The 18,515-nt window shown below is 36.1% G+C and overlaps 1 protein-coding gene across 3 annotated transcripts in view; it reads left to right on the forward strand.

The window, feature by feature from the left end:
* LOC149775729 (phosphorylase b kinase gamma catalytic chain, skeletal muscle/heart isoform-like) overlaps positions 1-18,515 on the forward strand; it is a 108,366-nt gene that overhangs the window by 29,168 nt on the left and 60,683 nt on the right. For 2 of the 3 annotated variants that reach the window (XM_089943965.1, XM_089943966.1), the window contains exon 2: positions 777-1,022. In XM_089943965.1, the coding sequence (XP_089800091.1) occupies positions 931-1,022 (92 nt within the window). In that variant the 5' untranslated portion in view covers positions 777-930. Of the gene's footprint in view, positions 1-501; positions 633-776; positions 1,023-18,515 lie in introns of those variants that run through there. The other variant, XM_089943968.1, reaches the window with a different exon arrangement.

Here is an 18,515-nt window from a genome sequence, read left to right on the forward strand (position 1 = left end):
ATATATATATATATATATATATATAATGATCATGTTACTGTACAGCATTAGTCGAGGCCTTCCTGTTGAGACTGACCTATTCCGTGCATTTTAATTGTTTTGTTGCTAACCGGGCAAGGACGTGTTCGTTATAATCTCAGATCGAATCACTTGGGATGTAAATGAGAAGAACAGAGCCAGTGATTGAAACGATCATCATATGTTCCAAATATGTGGTGATAAAGTGTTTTGGTTGGTTAAAAATGTGTGCTGTCGTAGTTCACCGGTATTTTTATCTGGAAAGGTTAGAGGTGAATTCGGTCACGATAAAAAGAGAATAGGTCATTTAGTAATTAATGTTAGAAACTCTATAGTTTTTCTTATAGTACTATTTTAAAGTTTAAGTTTTGACCTTGCTAGGACATTGCTGTTTCGCGGTACATTTAACACATAAAATTGGTTTATCATACTAAGGCAGTGGGAGGTAAATTCCTTTCCAAAGGACAATTCGCATTCAACTGAGTGGGCTGGCCTGGGCGGTTGGAAAGGACAGACAGAACATCAGATGTAAATATTTTTAGATTTCCCACTGTGAAGAAGAAACTAGTAATCGGACAGTTGCAGATAACAAAGTCAGCTTTATCCTGTACATGGTAAATATTAGCACTTTGGATTCATTGTGCAAGGTTTTCATGCTTCTATATCAACAATATTTTCATGCAACAATGTTCTGTTCTGAAGAAAGTACTTTCTCAGATATAACTTTTTATGTATGCATTTCTATTTTTCTGATTCAGTTGAGGAGGAAATGAGGGAGCCTGAAGTGTCGTCTGCATCCAGTCATCATATATGAAGACCATTTTTTAGAACTGCCAATTTTGTTCATACCCATTATCAGCAATCATATCTGTGGAAAATCAATTCATTCACTGATATAAGCCAGAGCTCGAAATGGCTAAAGATGAAGTGGATACAGATCTACCCACCCATGATCAAGCCAAGGAGTTCTATGCTAAATATGACCCCAAGGAAGTTCTGGGAAGGTAGGTGTAGCTAAATGAATTGTTGTCTAACCTGCAGCAGATGTAATGAATTGTCGGCTGTCTACTTGTTCATATGTCTTTAATCTTTTGGCTGTCAACTTTATTGTCTTCACAGTAAAAAGGGGTCATATGTATACATTGAAGTGTTCCTACTTAGTCCAAGCATGGGTTCGTTTAGAAAATAAGCAGTGGTATGCATATATCATATCTCTTCTTCATTAAAATAATTAAACACTTGTCATTATCACTGTAAAATTGGTACTAGCGTATTCGTTTATAATTAAAGACAGGTGGATTATAGGAAATTTGCAAAGCATGTTTTGGGTTCATACTTTGTTGAATTTAAAATATAAACCGTCAACCCTTAAATAAATTCAACAGCATAGATTGTTAAATAAACTGGTAGTTTAATAACATTCTTTTATTTAATCATATTTTTCATTTCATTCATACAGCAGAATCATACACAACAGTGAAGATTCATGATAAATATTTACAGGCAATCAGAGAAAAGCATTGTTTTTTAAAATCACACCCACCTTTCAGTTGAAGATGAGGCCGCCACTTCAGTTAAAAAATTAAAATCCATTCTTGTACAGCAGAAGTTATTGTCCACAAAGACTGTTTCATTGTTTTCAGGCAAAACATGATTTTTTCCCTTCATTTTTCAACAGTATATAGTACTGTATGCAAATCACAATGCAAAATGCCATTTCGAACTGTACCATCATGTATTCACATCAAGATAGGTAAGCAGACAGTGTTTATTTATTCATTTAAAGTGTATTTCATTTGTAGCATTAGAAAATATATCTCATTTATTTGAGAGATAAAAAAGTAATGTATTTGGTCATGATTAAGATCTTGTTCAGGCTTTTATACATTATGTAATACCTATGTTATATTTTCGCATGGCTCATTTGGTTAGTGTTGTGCTCCTAAAATAAAGGTTGTTGGTTCGAACCCACCTGTGGCCACAAAATATATTTCCCTTTTCTTTTCCTTTTGTTTTGCTTTATTTTATTCTGCAAAACAAATTTCAAATTTACATATTGTAATGGTGAACAGATTTTATATCGTACATTAATACATTTACACACTGATAAATTTCTCATGGTGCTGTTATATCTTTCACATCAAGAAATGTAAGTGGATGATGTTTATTTATTCATTTAAAGTGTATTTTACTAGCTGCATTAGCAAATATATCAAATTTATTTGTAAAAAGGTCCATTATTTGGTTCAGAATTAAACTCTTATATAAGAAGTCCGAGTTCAAGTGATCCTATATTCTAAATATAGTCCTTATCAAGTATTATGTACAGAAAAGTAGTGCAGGTGGGTGTGGTTTTAAAAACAATTGGGTAAAATACAGGTATGAATCCAAACATTCAAAGGGCCTGGACAGTCATATTGCTTTAAATTGTAATGACAAGAAAACTTATTTAATTTTTATATGAACACATCTTTTCTTAAATATACTTAATAGGTTACTTATGTAAACGGGGCCCCAAGTGGCTGAGTGGTCTAGAGCGCTGTTCATTACGGATCACTGCCATCTCACTTCTGTCTGTACCGGTTCGAGTCTAGGATTCAGCCATTGTGGGTTTGTGAGAAAGCTTGCCAGTAGCTTCTCATGGGTTGGTGGTTCTTTCTGGGGTTTCCCTGGGTTCTTCCTTTACCATTAATAATGGTCCCCATGTATAGCCTGAAAAATGGCGTTAACCCCACAACAACAACAAGTTATATAACCCTCATGATTGATCATACTGTTGTTGTGTGAAGTTGATGACTAAGTAGCAGCCTTTGACAAACCATGCCACACTCTATAGGATCAATTTGAAGTCTGTTCCCAGGACAGAATAGTCTTAATGCAAATTTCATCAGAGATGGTTTCAACACAGTGCAGTTAAAAGGAAGAATGGGTCTTCTTAAATTCCTTGAAATTTGGTTTGCTAAGTAGAGCCTTGGTTACTTGGAGGTATTCTTGTCATTCAGAATGTAGAATGTTTGCTTTTTAGATACATAAGTTAAATTTGCAGGCATCTTAGAATTGTTGCCAATTTATTAGCAATAAATAAATTATTAATTATTAATTAATTAATATTGTATCTTATATACACTTGGTTTTGTATATTTTTTTTACTTTAAATTTCTTTGGTCTGTCAAATTACTTTTGGCACACACACACACACACATTTTGCAAATCAGTTTATATAAAAGAATCTGACAAGACATTCCTCATCAGGACCCTAAGGGTACCAAGACACATGGAAGTGCCACGAAAATCAACAGAGCTGACTGGTAACTATGTTTCCTATATATTGGGTTGGTCAGTGCTGAAAACGATGTAAAAAAATACCAGAGATTTCTGATAACAAATGCCTACCAACATATGTTTCGTTTATCAGGTATTGGTGTAAGCTTGCTTGCTTGTTTCCATTCCAAGGAAAATAAACTTCTAAGAGGGGATTATGCTATGAATATTTTTGATGCCATGCCTATCCGTTCCTGATGACAAAAGTCAATAAATCTTCAAGAGGGGGCAGTTTTATTTTTTAACTATCAGATTATTTGGAGTTTATTCCTGTGAAATGGAAGTATGGCTAACACACACACACACACACACACACACACACATAAAACAATGATAAAATAAATAAATCTTCATTATTACATTTATGTGGCATTGATTCCCATATGTGTTATTCTAGTCCATATCCTGGGCCAGACCCAAAACAAAATGTGCTGCATCACTTGTGTATTGTCTGAAAACTTGCGATGGTGGCAGGTTCTCCAGTTGCACAGAAGAGGGAAAAAAATACTTGCTCTCTTGCCATCATAAAAGTTTGTCTAAAAATTCAGAGAGATATAAAAAACAATGCACCCAATGTTGATTTTCAACTTGTCTGTTCCACCATGACTAGCATGTGTTCTTATTTGCACATAAGTCTAAACATAATTTAGAATTTTGAGTAACTTCATGTAATTACCTGCAAATAATATGATAGTTGCTGAGTAATTTCACATAATTACCTGCCAAACATATGATAGGTGCAGTATTTCCTTAAAGTGGTTATTTCAAAATCTTAGAAAGTTGACTGTCTAGACAATTGTCACTTGTACAGTAGGTGATCATAGAGCAGGTGATCCTGTAAAAGCATTAAATAAAGTCAGTGTAAAAGATAAGTACCTTTATTACAGCAACTTTTGATTCATAGGGTGTTTATGCAGATGTCTTGTAACTATGTTGATGCTAGATAAAGCATGTCTGATCCCTTGAATGCATGTTGGCTGGGTTATTCTTTCAGTGTACTGGAGTAGTATTTATTTGGAACTAGGTTGTGTTGAGACCAGCTCAATTATAGCAGGAAATTTCGTTAATAGTATAGAAAATGTTACATCTAGGAGGAGTATGGAAGTGTAGTTACATTTACCTGGAGTTGATTGATTAAATTTATTAGTTGTTAGAGGATTTGAAAGTAATGTAAAAATTATACATACCGTCTATACTCGCTTATAAGTCGACTTCTTTTACAAAAGAATTTAGTAATGCAAAGTAGGGTCGTCCTATAAGCGAAATAACGAACAGTATACAGTAATCTGACTTTACACCCTTTGCTTGTAAAGGCAGACTTGCGTTGTTTTCTCGATTCACAATGTTTTGATAGCGTTGCTAATTAGATCAAGATGATCTTAATCCTTTAGCATGTTTCACCAGTAATAGTGTTGCTTTTCTTTCTTTTCAAAGTCTATAACTAGCGTGCCTTGAATTTGATATTTGTTCAGTGCTAGCTTAGTCCCTTTGATCATACCGTGCAACTGACACCAGTTCAGGTGCGGCAGTCCTTCGACTGTTTGATCAAGGTGTCTCTTACAGACCCCAAGCTCAGCCTCAAAATAAATAATAGTGTTCTGCCAGTTAGTGTACTTTGTCACTCAGGGATCATAGATCACGAATTGCTAAAGTTAGGTACTTTCAACAATATGGGGCAAAGAAAACAACGCGTACGATAGAGCCTTTAAGTTAAAGGTTATAGACTTTGTTGAGGAAGACAACGTAGTACTGCAGAAGGTGAATTTTGGCGTGTCGGAGAAATAGGTGCTTGTCTTGCGAAAGAAAAAGTCCGTTCTACTTGATAATACCTAAATAAAATTTCAATAATGACATGCCCTTATGCAAATGGAGAGTTTGGTTTATGATGTTGGAAGCTGCGTCGACATCAAGCATACAAAGCTTTGATCCCAGGCGGCACCACGTCGGTACTACAACCATTGGCTGTTTGTCTAAACAAGCTGCTTAAGACAAATACGCGTAAACGGTGGCAAAAGGAGACTGCAGATAGGCCCAAAGAAATTACAAAAGGCAGGAAATGTGGCGCGACCTGGGTTTGAGCTAGTATCTCAGTAGGTTTTTAATGCGTGGGAGGAAATTACAAATGCGATGTTGGTCAAATCGTTTAAGAAATGTGATTTTTCCAGTACAATTTATGGGACGGAGGATGACGAACTCTTCATTGATTTTCTTCTAGATAATCAGACGAGGAATATGATTCGGTCGATGCTTACGACGACCGGATGACAGTGGAGGAATTCCAAACTTTATTTGGTTACTCCTACGATGATGATGAATTCTTAGGCTTTGAAACGGATAATATTAAACAGTGTGAATCACAAAAGTGTGGGCTACTTTGCTTATTATAATAATTGTGGGATTAATATAGTACGTGACATTTTGAATCGCATACTTTTGGATTATAATTGTTATACCTGCGATGCATGGATATATTATTTAAATGGCTTAAATATGTTAAGTGTTATGTATTTCATTACATAAAGATGGACAAAATGTAAGATGTCAGTTTATTTGTACATATTCTGCTGAATAATACATATATTCTGCATTGATTTTTGTCTTTGTCTTATCTCTTTCTCTCCATCTATCCATTTCAGCTAGGTTTTTTCTCTCTCCCAAATAAAACTTCGACTCACTGACCAGATGTCATCCCTTGCAGATAGATTTGACTTGCAAAAAATACCTCGACTTTTAGGAGCGTCGAGAGAAATTCGCTTTTGCAGCCCAAAAATTGGGATGTCGACATATTATAATTGAATCGGCTTATAAACGAGCATTGATGGTAATGCTTGGTTGTCCAATTTGCTTAGGTCAAGTTTTAATCAATGCCACAGATTTTAAAAGTTGGGCAAGTCAGAAGGTAAACCGTACTATAATGGCGTGGTTTCATCACTAGCTGTCCAGTTTGGGTCATTTTCGATTTTCAGTCGATAGAGGGAGAAATGTTGATGCTAAATTCAGTATGGAGTTGGTAAATGTATAAATTCGAAGGAGAGTAAATGTATGTATTGAAAGGGAAGAGTACATGCATATATACTGCAATTCTAGCTCCATAATTCTACATCGATCGTTGAACAAAACAGTGTGTAAAAAATGAATACTTATAGCTGTTAGAAATGAATTATTGCTCACTATTACTCAGTTCAAATACTTACATGGCTGTGAGGTCAGATAAGCTCATGGTATGGTCTAAACCTTTCTTTATGTGTCTGTGTCTTTAAAATCTCAGATCAGGTCAGGGATTCGTGCATATTAATGAGACGTTTTTGCATGTTATTGATTAAGGTTCTAGTCACTATGGAAGCCATAAATTTTGTCTGATTTTCATCAAACTTAGAATATAAATAAGGCTCTCAGACAAGTTGATTATTGCACAGGAAGTCAGATAGACGTGGGATTTTTTTTTTTACCGACTAACTACTATTATTTATTGATACGAAATGAATGTATTGCGAATCAGACCTGCAATATGGCCACCACGGTGAACGTCTTGAAAATATTGCAGTTTAATCTGGATCATATTGATCATATTGACAAAAAGATTTCGTCAATAGATTTCTTGTGATATCAAGTTCAACTTTAATGAAAACTGCGCTGATCTGACATCTAATGTGGCCATCATGGCTGCAGTCATGAAAATCATATTACTAGTCTTGTAATGAAAAGTCAATTTGACAACATTTTCGCTATAGTGCATCATTTTAGATCTAGTCGGTTGCATAAAATGGCATTGATCTGACCTTAAATATGGCTGCATGATGGCCATTTTGAAAATCTTGTTATTGATACTTTTTCCTTGATAAACGGCCATATTGACATGGGATTTTCACTGAAAGACTTGTGTTTACAGACGAAGTACCGCACTGGTGGCCTAGTGGTTAGAGCATCCGCCTTTAATGCGGAAGGTCTCGGGTTCCAACCCCGGCCGAGTCATACCAAAGACTTTAAAAATGGTACTAGCAGCTTCATCGCTTGGCGCTCAGCATGAAGAGGTTCGTGCTAGGACTGGTCGACCTGGTGTCAGGATCATGTGACTGGGTGGAACATGATGCTACGTGTCTGCAGCATGATGTCCCAGTGCTAGACATCAATATAAACTCGCACTGCAAACATCGTAGCGATATGACTGAAAATTTTTTAAAACTAAGTTAAAAATACAAAACACACATCCAAATGTAATTTTCTTAGTCATTTTCGATGGGAGCTTGGGTAGCGCAGTGGGTAGCATGCCGAATAGGGTTTGCATTTGAATTCTACCTTCAGATTTGCCTGTGTCTTCAGACAATCATGTATGTGGCTTTGGACAACACTTAACTCCATTTGTCTTAGCACAAAATAACCTATTTGTGATGCACTGCCGTACAGCACGTAACCAAGGTAAGCTAGTTGATTTTCATTTTGAAATCAGATTATTTTTGTCTAGTCATATATACGAGATTGTGTTTCTGCAGGCTTCAGAACTGAAATCTAAACCACTCATTTTCCATTTGCATCAAATATTGGCTGTGTGGTGAATGATAATTATAGCTGATTGAAATATCAGTTGTATTATGTAATTGGATATTTTTGGAGAGTCGTAGTTCACCATCAGCACTTGGTCACATACGAGGATGACCGTGCTACTTCGTCTCTTACTCAGTCCCTTACAACCTTACACATTTGGCTTTCATTTTTCTGAATCTCTTTAAAAAAATACAACTGAGAAAATCAATGCCCTAGACTCCAGCCAATGTTTGCTTCTATGACCTCCAGTTTTTTGGCCAATGTTTAACTTAATAATGTAAGAAACTGAATTAAACTAAAAGTTATTGGGTTCGATTCTGCCTTACCTCACATCACAATCCATCTTTGAACTTTTTCTCCCCATAAAATTGTTTTGGTCCGAGTATCGTTCTCGTGATATGGATCGGTTCATTATTTATTGTCTGTTCATTATATATTGACTCCAATTTTATTTCGCAATTCTGGTGCATCAGGTTGAAAAAGACCACATCGAATGTGGCTTGCATTTCTTGTAAAGGAGACAACAGTCGCTGATTAGTTTCGATGCAGACATCATAATTTTAGTTTCGATGCAGACATCATAATTTTACTTGGTCAGTAAAACTGTTTGATGTTAACAACTTTTTGAGGGTATTTTGTATGAATTACAAGTTTCTATTTTATAAAGCGTTATATAGAACATTTTTTGGGGTCAGCATTCTTTAGATGTATATGAAGTTTTATGATTTGTTGTGCCTTACAAGTCGACTTGTATAAAAGAGAACTCACTATAATGATGAATGTTGTTCAAACTCAGTGACTATTGGAATGATCTTGCGCATTTTTTCAATCCCAGAAAGACCACACTACGACGGAACGACTTAATTCACTTTTGGGATACATTGTTTAACATTTATATTATTTTAATTGCTCATGAGTTTGTGTGGTTTTCAGGTTTGTTAGAGACACGTCATTCTCTGTCTACATAGAAAAGTAGTTCATTACCATATATTTTGAATTGTTTAGAAAATTTCCCATTGAATACCCTTCAGGAATAAAACTGAAAGAAAATTGTAGGAAGAGTTTAGGAATTGGAATATTTATTAGTTATTAAAATATTTTAGTATCTATCAAAATTTTCCATGAATACCGTTCAGAAGAGATGAAATTAAGGTCACAAATGTAAGAAAAGTCATGGAATTTGAATACATATTAGGTTACAGTACTGTTTCTTTCAGGCATGTTTGATAATACGGTGAGGAAAAGGGTGACAATTGTCCTGTACTAAATTATTTTAATTTGGATCTGCCTAGACGGTTGATATTGCAGTGCTAATTAAACTGATGGCTAACATAACAGAATACGCTATTGTTATAGCATGACCAAGCCAAATGAATTGACCGAGTATTCCAAAGGCCCAAGTTAGTATGTCAGGAGGTGTGATTTGATACAGCCCTTCTGTTCGTCCAGAACTGATTGAGGTGTGGCCTGTGCGTCAGCTGATCAACGTGAACTGTACTTATTGTAAGGTTAGTGGCACAAGGTACAGCTGTGTTTATCTAGCTGTTCGTCAGCTGGGTTGTCACTTTGTTTACATCCCCATTCGTGCCAAAACTATACATGTATTTTCCAGATTTGCTTATTTCTGACCATAACGGGCAATTCCTCATTTTGTAAATACTCGTACAGATGAACAGAGACAATGAAAGAATTGACGAGGCCTGGTTGGAGTATAAAAATGAACAATATTCTGATCAAAGGGTCCTTTGCTGACCTCCAGACTAGCGTTAAAAATAAAATATTGAAACAGCCTGATGTTCACTTGACAATAATATTCGAGACAGAAGAAGGAATTACACCTGTATACATTCTGAAAGAAATCTGTGGCATGTAAGTAACTATTCAGGGACGGTTGGTAGGTAACAATTTCAGTTTCTTGCCTTTTTTTCCTAATAGTTATTTACATGTATCTTTTATTAGCAGCGAGATAATGGGAAGAAAACCAAGAAAACTTTCTAGTAACCTTTTTCATTAAATAAAAAAATACCTGCGTTATAAGAAACTAACTTGTATATAGCAAACTTTGAAATACAGATTTCGAGGTGTTGAAAAAGACAAAATTTATTGTAGTTAGAGGTTTTATAATGGATTAAAATGTATAAGATCAGATTTTGAAATATCTGTGACAAACCTGGTGTTAACATTTGTTTTCACTTGGTATTTAGATTTTGACTCCCCCCCCCCCGAAAAAACATTTATCTCATCCAAGTTTCAGGATAAGAATAATGGGCTTTTTTTGATTCAAATAACAAGGATACAGCCAACTTTTTTTTATTGTTTCTGACAAGAACTTGATTCCTTCACATTCAAACGGATTGAAAGGAAAATAAGATGCTAATCATTTTATTATATAACGACAGACATTAAATCCTTAGCCATTTATAATATAACAGTGAAATTATTTTTTTCTCAATAAATAGACTGTTAAGTACTGTATTATGCATGTCAAAATTAAACATTAAAACATTTTACCCCTTATAACAACACTGTTCCCTTCCCCATCAAATAATCAACAATTAGTTTAATTCCCAAGAACTATCATGTTTTACTGTATTTTACAAAGTAGCATCACCATTCGCAACATAACATCTTGCACGAGTAAACACCTTCCATTACACTGTACTTTGCATATGTACCTAAATTGCCAACATTAATGAAGCAAACCATGACAAAATGTGTATCGATCCGCATAATTGCCACCCCACCCCCATCCCAAACTGATGAAAATCCAATACGTTAATTAGTAAACAGTGTTTAATGTCATATGAGTGGGTTCGAAAGGAAGAAAAGTGGGACATAATGTAAGATCTATTGAAAAGATGAATCGAACTAGATACATGTATTGTACCTAAATAATAGAGGTGCACACTATTTCCAATTCAGAATAGTATTCTTTTTCCGTGGTGCATACCACTGTACTTTTTCACTGTACAGGTGTTTTGTTAGGTTCCACCAGTATGGAATACACGGAAATTCCCAGGATATATTGTTTTAAATTTAATATGAACAGCATGTTTTTATTTTTATGAGAAAATAATTCACCAAATTATTATATTTTTTTCACGGAACAGTTGTACTTGTAAAATAAATTTTGGATATTACAAATAAAGTTGTGATCCTTTTAGTCTCATGCGAATATGGTGGCCAGTTAATTGATTTGAAAAGGCATTTGTCTCAGTCGAATGGGATTCTTTCGAAAATGCTTCGAAACAATTTTAACTTTGGAGGTTCTACTTGTCTGTCGTTCAGAGTGTTTTGCAACACGTCGAAATGTAGTGTCGTGAACAATAGTCATCTACCTTAATTCTTTCCTTTGAGAGGGTACCTTCAAGGAGACCCATTAGCCCATGCCTATTTATTATTGGAATAGAACTTCTCTCCATTGTTTTCAGGAATGACATACTACTGCTGCTTCTGCTTTGGATTTTAGTCGTATGTCGCCATTAGCCATGCACGATTCGAAGTTGTTAATTTTCCTTCCTTTTAGAAGTTTATTATTTTTCGTGTACTATGAGCACTTGTATTTAACAAAAGCTTTGCCGAATCCATTGGGCTTCGTGTGATCCCAATTCGGATGTCCTCAGCGTCGTGAATTTGTAAACCGAACCAGTCAGCATCCTTTCAGGGCCAATAAATTTGCCCCGAAAGAGGGCTTTCTTGGGCCAGAATGAAAGCCCTATTTGATAGGTGAGCGTGTGTTTTGCGTGGTTGGGTGGGAAGGGGTGGATGTGTGGGTGCTATACTATGTAAGTTAAAGGTTTTGATATCAATGTTATTTGTTGGGGATGGCAATTTCGTTTCTGTATACTCGGGTTTTGGGCGTTTGTTTTATTTGTTTGAGTTGGCTTTTTCTGGTTTTAAAGTCTTTCTTTTCCTGCTCCTTTTTGTTTTTAGTACCACATAAGAAGTCGTTGTTTCTTCTATGTATGATCATCATTATTTCTGCTGGTCTTGCCTTGTTCCCACGTCCTGTTGTGGTGTTGCTTTCTTTTATTTCAGCTACGTGTTACTGGACTTTCCCTTGTTTTGAGAAAAAGAAAACTTTGAGAACAGGGTGTCGGCTTTAGTGTAAGCGCAATCGTTTTACTTTCTAACGCTACAGTTTTTAGATCATAACTAGTGCAACAATTTAACATGCATATATCAGATTCATTTATCATAAGGTAAGTGACCATTTAATTTTCGGAAAGGGGTGTGGAGGCAGCTACATTCTCTTGACCTGAGATGTTTGACTTTCTTTTATCTCAATGCAGTTCATTTTTTTCTCTCAAATAATATAACCGACATGCGGTCAGTGAAATCGATTGAAGGTGGCAACTGAACATGTGACAGTTGCACGGCAAGATCACGGAGTTAAGATTACAGACCTCTATTACTTGTCGCATATCAGACTTGTAGCATGACGAAAGGGTTGTCACGAGTGTAAACATTGAGGGTGCTACCTTCACAATTTAAGGGATTATAGTCAAACATGGACAGAATGTAGTAGAACTATACTTGGTACTACACAGTAAATTCTTGGATCGATTAAAAGGATTGTCGAAAACACAATACTGTCATTAAATACGAACTTGTCGCGCCAAGTTCTCTAGCAGAAAACTCGGGAGATATCACTTGGGAATTAAATCTAACTGTTGCAAAAGGAAAACACAATATACGTTTGGCTTGCACGAAAATGAAAGCAGTATACTTACTTGTTAGTAAACACCCACGTAAACTACATTGTCGCCTCTTAACTTCACCTTGGGTAGTATTTAATTTACCCGTAGTAATTTTAAATTATTAAAATTTAAATAACTGTAAATTCACATAAAAAATGCATGCCATTTATGCATTTCTGAAAATTACAAAATATTTGAATTGACAATATTTTTTATGTACTGCAAACTTTCTAACATTATCCTATAAAAAGATTTTTTTTTGTTGCGCTAAAACGACCCCTACACTGCATGAAACAAATTTTTAGTTTGAAAAAAAAAATGTCGACTTACAAGCTAGTATATACGATAGTTGATCATAAATGAAAATAATGCCAAGGTTGACATTGGATATATTTACTATGACGACGGTCTTTGAAATTTGTGTTGTCATTGCTTCCATGAATGGTCATAGTGACATGGGGTTTACACCAAAGGACTTCTGATAATCTTTCCTTGGTCCTAGATGGAAAGGGTCCCAATTTTGCATCGAATATGACCACGAGAGCAACCAGTTTGAATATCTGTTAATACTGAAGACAAGCTTTTCAACACACAGCAGTTACACGGAAGAAATGGTCCTGTCTTGAATTCATAGATGTACTTTTTGCCAAGTAGAAGATCCATCCTTTCGATGGACTGTTGTTTTTTTAATGGCAAAATGTTTTTTAAAAAAGCAAATATTTTAGTATTTTAAATTTGCAACCACCTTAGAATTGTTGAAAATTCATCAGTAGTAAATGAAATTTCATTATTAACGCTGCATCTTATTTTGCAGTTTGTTGTACTTTAATTTTCTTTGGTCTGTCACACACACACACACACACACACAGAGAGTTTGGAAACAGTTATATATAAAGAAATCTGACAAGTAATAATCCGAAATAAGGCTCCAAGGGTACCTTGACGCATCTAAATCCAGCACCACAAAGTAAACAGAGCTGACTAGTAACATGTATGTTTTCTAAAGATTGGGTTTGTCGATACTGAAAACAATAATGCAGAATTCATTGACGGCAAATGTCTACCAACTTTAGTCACCTTTATCAGGTGTCACTGTAAATAAATGTTTACATGTTTCCATGACAACAAAATAAAACTTCCAAGATAAGAATGTGAATGAAAATGTTTGAGATATGAAGCCCAGCCATTCTTGATGGCGAAAGTCAATAACTCATAAAGAGGGATAGTTTTATCGTTTAAACTCTTCGATTATTTTGAGTGCATTGCTAAGAGATAAAAATATAGTCTGTGATTTATATTAATATGTAAGCAAACCTTGACCATTGTACCGTTGGTCATTTATCAGTGTTGACCTTACATTGGTGGATTTTAATATTCATAGTTTACCCCAGAATTGCAAGATTCATCAACCATTTTTGTATTCTTACTTTAAAATGTGATAAATAGTGGCCATATCCAGGTTTCAGTATTACTTATAATACTTGTCCTTATTCTGGGTGAGATATGACTCAGCACATTTCTTGTTGGGTCTCAGTAATATCATCGACTGAAAACGTGCCTTGGTGTTAGGTTCTTCACTTGCGCAAAAGAGACAAAAAAGACCTGGGGTTTTTTGCTTTCGTACATGTTATGCCAGATAGGATTAAATAAAATCGGTGTACCAGATAAGTGATTTTACTACAGCAACTTTTAAAGACTTAAAAGTTTTCTTCTTCCATTTTTGTCAGAATAGCGATCATACATCATCATCTTTTGGCTTCGTTGATGCTAGAGAAAGCATGTATAATTCCTACAAAGTCTTGACTGGAATTTCGTTACAGTGTAGTTGAGTGTAGTATTTATTTGGGACTAGGTCGTGTCTCAGACCAGATGAGTTGTAGCAGGAAAGACTGGTATATTTCACTATTGTTGCTCATTAGAGTATCTTTGTCATGATTGTGGTGGTGGTGTGTGTGTGTGTGTGTGTCTGTGTGAGAGAGAGAGAGAGAGAGAGAGAGAAAGAGAGCACAATAACATGAGTAGGGAAGGGTAGTTGCATCTACTTGGAATTTATTGATTGAAATTAGTAATATAAGAGGATTTGACGCTAATGTCAACACAAACAAAAGAAACTGCTTAGTTGTCCAAGTTGTCTAGGCCAGGTTTTAATAATTGTCACTGATTTTAGAATCACGGAGAAATCATAAAGGAAGATGCGCGATGATGGCGTGGTTTCAACACCATGCTTGCCCAGTTTGGGTTATTTTGTGTCTAGTGGATGGAAGCGGAAATGTTGATGCTAAATTCATCATGATAGTGAATAAGATAGTGAATAAATGTATGTATTATTAGGAGAGCAAACATATATTGTTGTGGGTGGCAGGAAATTTGTTTATTTAATATTTATGACTAGATGCGGACTAGCATTTTCCTTGAAAAGAGAACATTGAGAAGAAATACTAATTGACTGGTTTTTAGGTTACATTTTAAGTTACCCCCCCCCCATTTAAAAAAAAACAACAGTATTTATACTAAATATACTTAGATGAAAACTTTACTGTGTAGTATTATCAGGGACAACTGTTAACATAGCTCACCGTCCCCTCGGGTGATGTTAACAGTCTGTAGAGATTAAAATCAGTCTGCTGATGAAGTCCTTAGTACGAAGACGAAAGCTTCAGATTAGCTTTATATATATATATATATATATATATATATATATATATATATATATATATATATATATATATATATATATATATATATATATGTTAGTAATGAGATCTCTGCATATTAATCATAATGAGATAATCTTGGATCCCATTGTTTTTCTTATCACTCTGGAAGTCACACTTTTTTCTGGTGTTGATCAAACTTGGAACACTAGATAACATCATCAGGCTGTCAGATAAGTTCATTAACGCACAAAAGTCAAATCTACGTTGGGGTTTTCACCGAAAGACTTAATGTGATCTTTAGTTGGTGCTAAATTAAAATGATTTGTTTGGATTTAACCCCATTTCTTAGCGCATGATACATGGGATGGAGGAAGACCCAGGGGAAATCCCGATATGAATCACATTAATCTACCTGTAAGCTTTCTCACATGTCCATCTTGACCGATCTCGAGAGTCGAACTCGAGGTGAGATGGCAGTGATCAGTAAAATGGAGTGCTTTAGACCACTCAGCCACCCAGGGACTCGAGTGAAAAGGTGCTGATCAGACATGCAAAATTTGGCCACCAAAATGACCATCTTGAAAATCTTGATATTGCAACGTGTTCTAGATAGATTATCATGTTGATAAAGGATTTCATGAAAAGATTTCCAATGATATCAGCTTGACCAAATATGAAGATAGTGCTGATTTCACATCCAGTATAACCACCATGGTTACCAACGTGAAAACCTTGTTTTTAATATTCTTCAATGAAAAGTTATATCAACATTCATTTTCGGGGCCCCTGGTGGCTGAGTAGTCGAAAGTGCTTGCCTTTACCGATCACAGCCGTCTCAGCTCAGTCGGCGTGGGTTAGAGTCTCGGGCTTGGCCGTTGTGGGCATGTGAAAAGGCTGCCGATAGTTTCCGTGGGTTGGCGGTTCTTACTGGGATTTTGCAGGGTTCTTCCTCCACCGGTTATACTGGACACGATGTACAGCCTATGTTGCGCTGAGAAATGCCGTTAAACCCAATACAACAACATAGCATTTTCACAAGAGAACATCTTTATATCTATTTGGTTTAACGTACTAAATAAATTTGGTGATGATCTAACTTCTAGAATGGCCAACATTTTTGAAAATCTCGTTATTGCTTCTTTTCCTTGATAGATGGTCTTATTGTCATGGGGTTTTGGTGTTGTTGATGAAGTACATCAAGTCAGATATTGGACTGTCCCAAAGAATGCCATTTATGTAGAGAATTTTGACCATATATTTGAATGACTTAAAGTTTTTACTGTCATCCTTTACAGGATATTTTTAAATATCTTTTTTTAATACCTTTTAAAGAATTCTACAAAATATGAAGGCAATGCGACATACTGGGTTGTCCTACAGTATCTTTACCTATATAAACAAAATTAATAATATATTTAGATTAAATGTTATTCTTTAACTGTTATTACCAAAGTTATTTTTTTAATATATTTTCGTTGGAGCGGGGATAGCGCAGTGGCTAACAGGCCGAATTCTTGACCGAAAGGGGGTGCATTTAAATCGTTCAATGTGCCTGCGTCTGTATGGTGGTTTGGCTTTGGGCAACACTTAACTCCATTTGTCTCGGTACCCGCTTGTGTTGTAGTGCTATGCAGCACGTAACCATGCTAAGCTAGTTGATTTTCATTTTGAAATCAGATTATTTTTGTCTATTCATTTATACGAGATTGTGTTTCTGCAGGTTTTAGAACTGAAATCTAAACCACTCATTGCCATTTGCATCGAATATTAATTACAACTGAGTGAAATATTAGTTGTAATAAGTAATTAGATACTTTGGAGAGTCATTGTTCAGCTCCAGGTCACATACCAGGATGACAGTGATATATATATATATATATATATATATATATATATATATATATATATATATAGTTCTGGTTTGAGTCCACCTGCTTATTAAGCAACTAATGAAATCGGCTCAGACTGAGTGACTTGCTGACTGCACGTATTCATTTATCAAATCCCATGAAGACCACACACATACATGAAACATTGGAGTTCTCTGTATAATATTTACATTACTTTTCATGCCTCTGATTGTGCGTATTTTAAATTTTCAGGTTTGTTAAAGAGAACTCATATATTTGCTTGCATAGATCAGTTATCAATATATGTTAGTATTTTAGGAAATTTTAGTGTTTTAGGACATATTCCACGAATACCGTTCAGAAAAGAAGAAATGATGGACAAATAAACGTAAGACAAGGTGTAGAATATATATATATATATATATATATATATATATATATATATATATATATATATATATATATATATAGAGAGAGAGAGAGAGAGAGAGAGAGAGAGAGCTCACCAGACTAAATGATAGCATAGCTGCCCTCCAGGAAACCAGGCTCACCTACAGCGGCTCTTCAGATAGGAAAATTACACATTCTTCTGGAATAGTCGAGAAATTGAGGAGCCATGCCAGCAAGGAGTTGGCTTTGCCATCAAAAATACACTCCTGGCCTCGGTTGAGCCTCCCTCAGGGGATACTGAGCATCCGCCTTGCCACTGCTGCAGGTCCTGTCAATATCCCCAGTATCTACGCCCCAACACTCGCGTCTCCAGAAGGCCAAAAGGAACAGTTCTGTGGGCAGCTGGACGAATAGATCAAAAGATGCCCTAAAGACGAGCTACTATTTCTCTTCGGCGACTTTAATGGCAGAGTAGGTACGGACCACGAGTCAGGGCCTACCTGCCTTGGACATCATGGCACTGGAAAGACCATCGAAAACGACCAAAGACTGCTGGAGCTGTGCACCTACCATGACCTGTGCGTTACAGATACCTTCCCTAGGTGTAAGTCACACGAAGTGTCATGTTGTTGTTGTAAGGTTTAACGCCATTTTTCAGCACACGATAGGCTATACATGGCGGCCAGTATTAATGGTGGAGGAAGAACCCGGGAAATCCCCAGAAAGAACCACCGACCCTCGAGAAGCTACTGGCAAGCTTCCTCACATACCCACATTGGCTGAATCCGAGACTCGAACCCACGCAGACAGAGGTGAGATGGCAGTGATCCGTAAGGGAGAGCGCTTTAGACCACTCGGCCACTCGGGGTCCCCAAAGTGTCATGTAAACACCCCAAGTTTCATCGCTGGCTCCAGCTCGACTTGGTCTTCACCAGGCCCTGAACAGTGTTCTCTCCACCAGAAGCTACCACAGTGCAGACTGCGATTCCGACCACGCCTCGTGAGCCGCAGGGTGCGCCTACAGCCACACACACTAC

Source organism: Sinohyriopsis cumingii, chromosome 19, assembly GCF_028554795.1.
Source record: "Sinohyriopsis cumingii isolate HCF-2022 chromosome 19, ASM2855479v2, whole genome shotgun sequence".
Classification (NCBI taxonomy): Eukaryota; Metazoa; Mollusca; class Bivalvia; order Unionida; family Unionidae; genus Sinohyriopsis; species Sinohyriopsis cumingii.